This window comes from Montipora capricornis, chromosome 5 (genome assembly GCF_036669925.1).
Source record: "Montipora capricornis isolate CH-2021 chromosome 5, ASM3666992v2, whole genome shotgun sequence".
In the NCBI taxonomy this organism is placed as follows: domain Eukaryota; kingdom Metazoa; phylum Cnidaria; class Anthozoa; order Scleractinia; family Acroporidae; genus Montipora; species Montipora capricornis.
Window position 1 is genome coordinate 8,593,241 of NC_090887.1, and position 2,500 is coordinate 8,595,740.

The 2,500-nt window shown below is 39.2% G+C and overlaps 1 protein-coding gene across 2 annotated transcripts in view; it reads right to left on the bottom strand.

The window, feature by feature from the left end:
* The window catches only part of LOC138049383 (uncharacterized), a 49,342-nt gene that overhangs the window by 6,882 nt on the left and 39,960 nt on the right, over positions 1–2,500 (bottom strand). For both annotated transcript variants that reach the window (XM_068895637.1, XM_068895636.1), the window contains exons 19-21: positions 2,109–2,188; positions 418–474; positions 1–2 (exon numbers count right to left, since the gene is read on the bottom strand). The exon at positions 1–2 is cut by the window's left edge and continues 153 nt beyond it. In XM_068895637.1, the coding sequence (XP_068751738.1) occupies positions 1–2; positions 418–474; positions 2,109–2,188 (139 nt within the window). The remainder of the gene's footprint in view (positions 3–417; positions 475–2,108; positions 2,189–2,500) is intronic.

Consider the following 2,500-nt stretch of genomic DNA (forward strand, 5'->3'; position numbering starts at 1 on the left):
ATCTACAAAGTAAAGCAACGACTGTTTTAGCTGTAAAATTCATAAATAGATCATGTAGGGCTTCTAACCTTGTAAATAATGATACACCTCAAATGTAACCCTAATAACTATGACTAGTATTCGTTATCATAATTACAGCTTTAACTAGTATACTAAAGTTTACAATGTCTCGCCTGGAGCTTGCCTTTATAAATACCCATGCAGATCTAGATATCCAGCTGAATCGGTATATATCTCATTTAACAGGATTTGATCAAGAAATGAAAAACTTAACGACCACCTTGTACAAAGTACTGCTCAGTAGCTTTCATTTCAATGCGCACACTTTAGAATTACATCCACAGACTCAAAAGTTCAGAATCAGTAATCCCCTCACTACAAAAGCGATCTCATTTGGATGGCCCAATAATTACTCACCCGGCAGTTTCGTTGAGAAGACTTGTCAGCGAGTTATAAGAATCCTCCACCTCTAAACTGCAACAAGATACGAAAGAAAAATCATCTTGTAGAGCAGCACCAAAAGAATCTATCAGCGGAAGCAATGGTGGTGGTGGTGGTGGTAGTAGTAGTAGTAGTAGTAGTAGTAGTAGTAGTAGTAGTAGTAGTAGAGCGAGTTTCAAACGAGTGTCGTAAAACCAAAACCAAAGCAATTACTTTGGCCAATCAAAAAAGACGGAGACAACCCAGTAAACCAATCAAAACTCGAAGTAATTACACGTAGCCGACACAAAGCGCGGGAAAATGTGCACGCGCGAGCCACGATTGGTTTTGGTTTCACTTCTGATTGGTTGAAAAAGTGGCCGAGAACTTTGAACCAATTACTGAGTGAAGTAATGCAACACCAAAGCAATTGTCTGATTACTTTCGACACTCAAATTGAAAACCGCTCTAGTAGAAGAAGTAATAACAGTGAGCGATTTAGAGCGAGTTTCAATCGAATGTCGTAAAACCAAAACCAAAGTAATTACTTTGGCCAATCAAAAAGGATGGAGACAATCCAGTAAACTAATCAAAACAAGAAGTAATTACATCGATTGGTTTTGGTTTCTCTTCTGATTGGTAGAAAAAGTGGCGCGAGAACTTTGAACCAATCACTGAGTGAAGTAATGCAAAACCAAAGCAATTCGCTAATTACTTTCGACACTCAAATTGAAAACCGCTCTAGTAGTAGTAGTAATAACAGTGAGCGATTTATTCCATGTGATGCCAAAGACTTAAAGCGCAACAACAGTTTTGAGACAATACAGCGGTTTTCAGTTAAGTGTCGAAAGTAATTAGCGAATTGCTTTGGTTTTGCATCAATTCGCTCAGTGATTGGTTCAAAGTTCTCGCGTCACTTTTTCAACCAATCAGAAGTGAAACAAAAACCAATTGTGGCTCGCGCATGCCCATTTTCCCGCGCTTTGTGTCGGCTACGTATAATTACTTCGAGTTTTGATTGGTTTACTGGATTGTCTCCGTCCTTTTTGATTGGCTCTAAGTAGCCGTTATAATCTTATTGAAATTCAATAATAGTGATCTACCTATCTCTTAAGGGTGATCTACCTCCACAACAAACTGCCACGTAGTCAGAAGCTTTCACTTGAATAGGCCATTTTACAGTTCTTTGCTCAGCGACCTAGCCTATGAATGGCTGCGAGGCTGCCGGTGACCTTGCATTGATACAGCCCCGACTGCTTTTATCATGCAAATTGTGTTGTTGTAATTCTAATTAGTCCGTATTAACATTACAAAAGCACGGAGGTTTGTATCAAAACAGGGTCACCGGCAGCCTCGCTTCCATTCGTAGGCCAGGTACCGGTAACTTAGCTACAACTGTAAAATGGTCTATTTATGCGGCATCTTTCATTTCAAGCAAATATTTGTACCGAACGCTTTCTTCCGCAGAAAGAATGTTTCTGACCGGTCCCGTACTCAAAAATTTTGGAGGATTCGGTAATTACATCGATGGCGAATTCTGTGTCATTTGCTCAAAGATAGTAGCCGATAGGCTACTCTGAAATTCGACCTAAAATAAAGTTTGTATGTACGTATGTTTGAAGTGTTGAGCCGATGGATAACTCTGAAAACGCGCATGCGCATAGATATGAATCCAACTCTTTAATTACCCAGAATTTGTCCGCGCGTTTCTGTATGCTTCATAAATTTCTTGACTGCGACCAAGTATAACATCCCTTTGGGAAAACACCTAATAAGAAAAAATATCATTTTTGGCATAAATCTTCAAAGGCTTTCCTTGTTTAAACCCAATTTACACAGCCTATTCTTTCAAGTGAAATTTTTGTGTGTCGTTACTCCGACAACGTTGCTCCCTTGCTCCTTATAAATTTAAAGTGCCTATCACCTCAACCAACTTTCACCGAAATCCTCCCAAATACACTGTGTAGTTTTTAGAGCCTTGTTATTGAAAATTCACTTTTTTATTTACTTTGAAAGACGGGAAAAGTGGTCATAGTTTGATTCGTGCCCGAGCAATGAGGGGAAATGGGTTTAATACTGG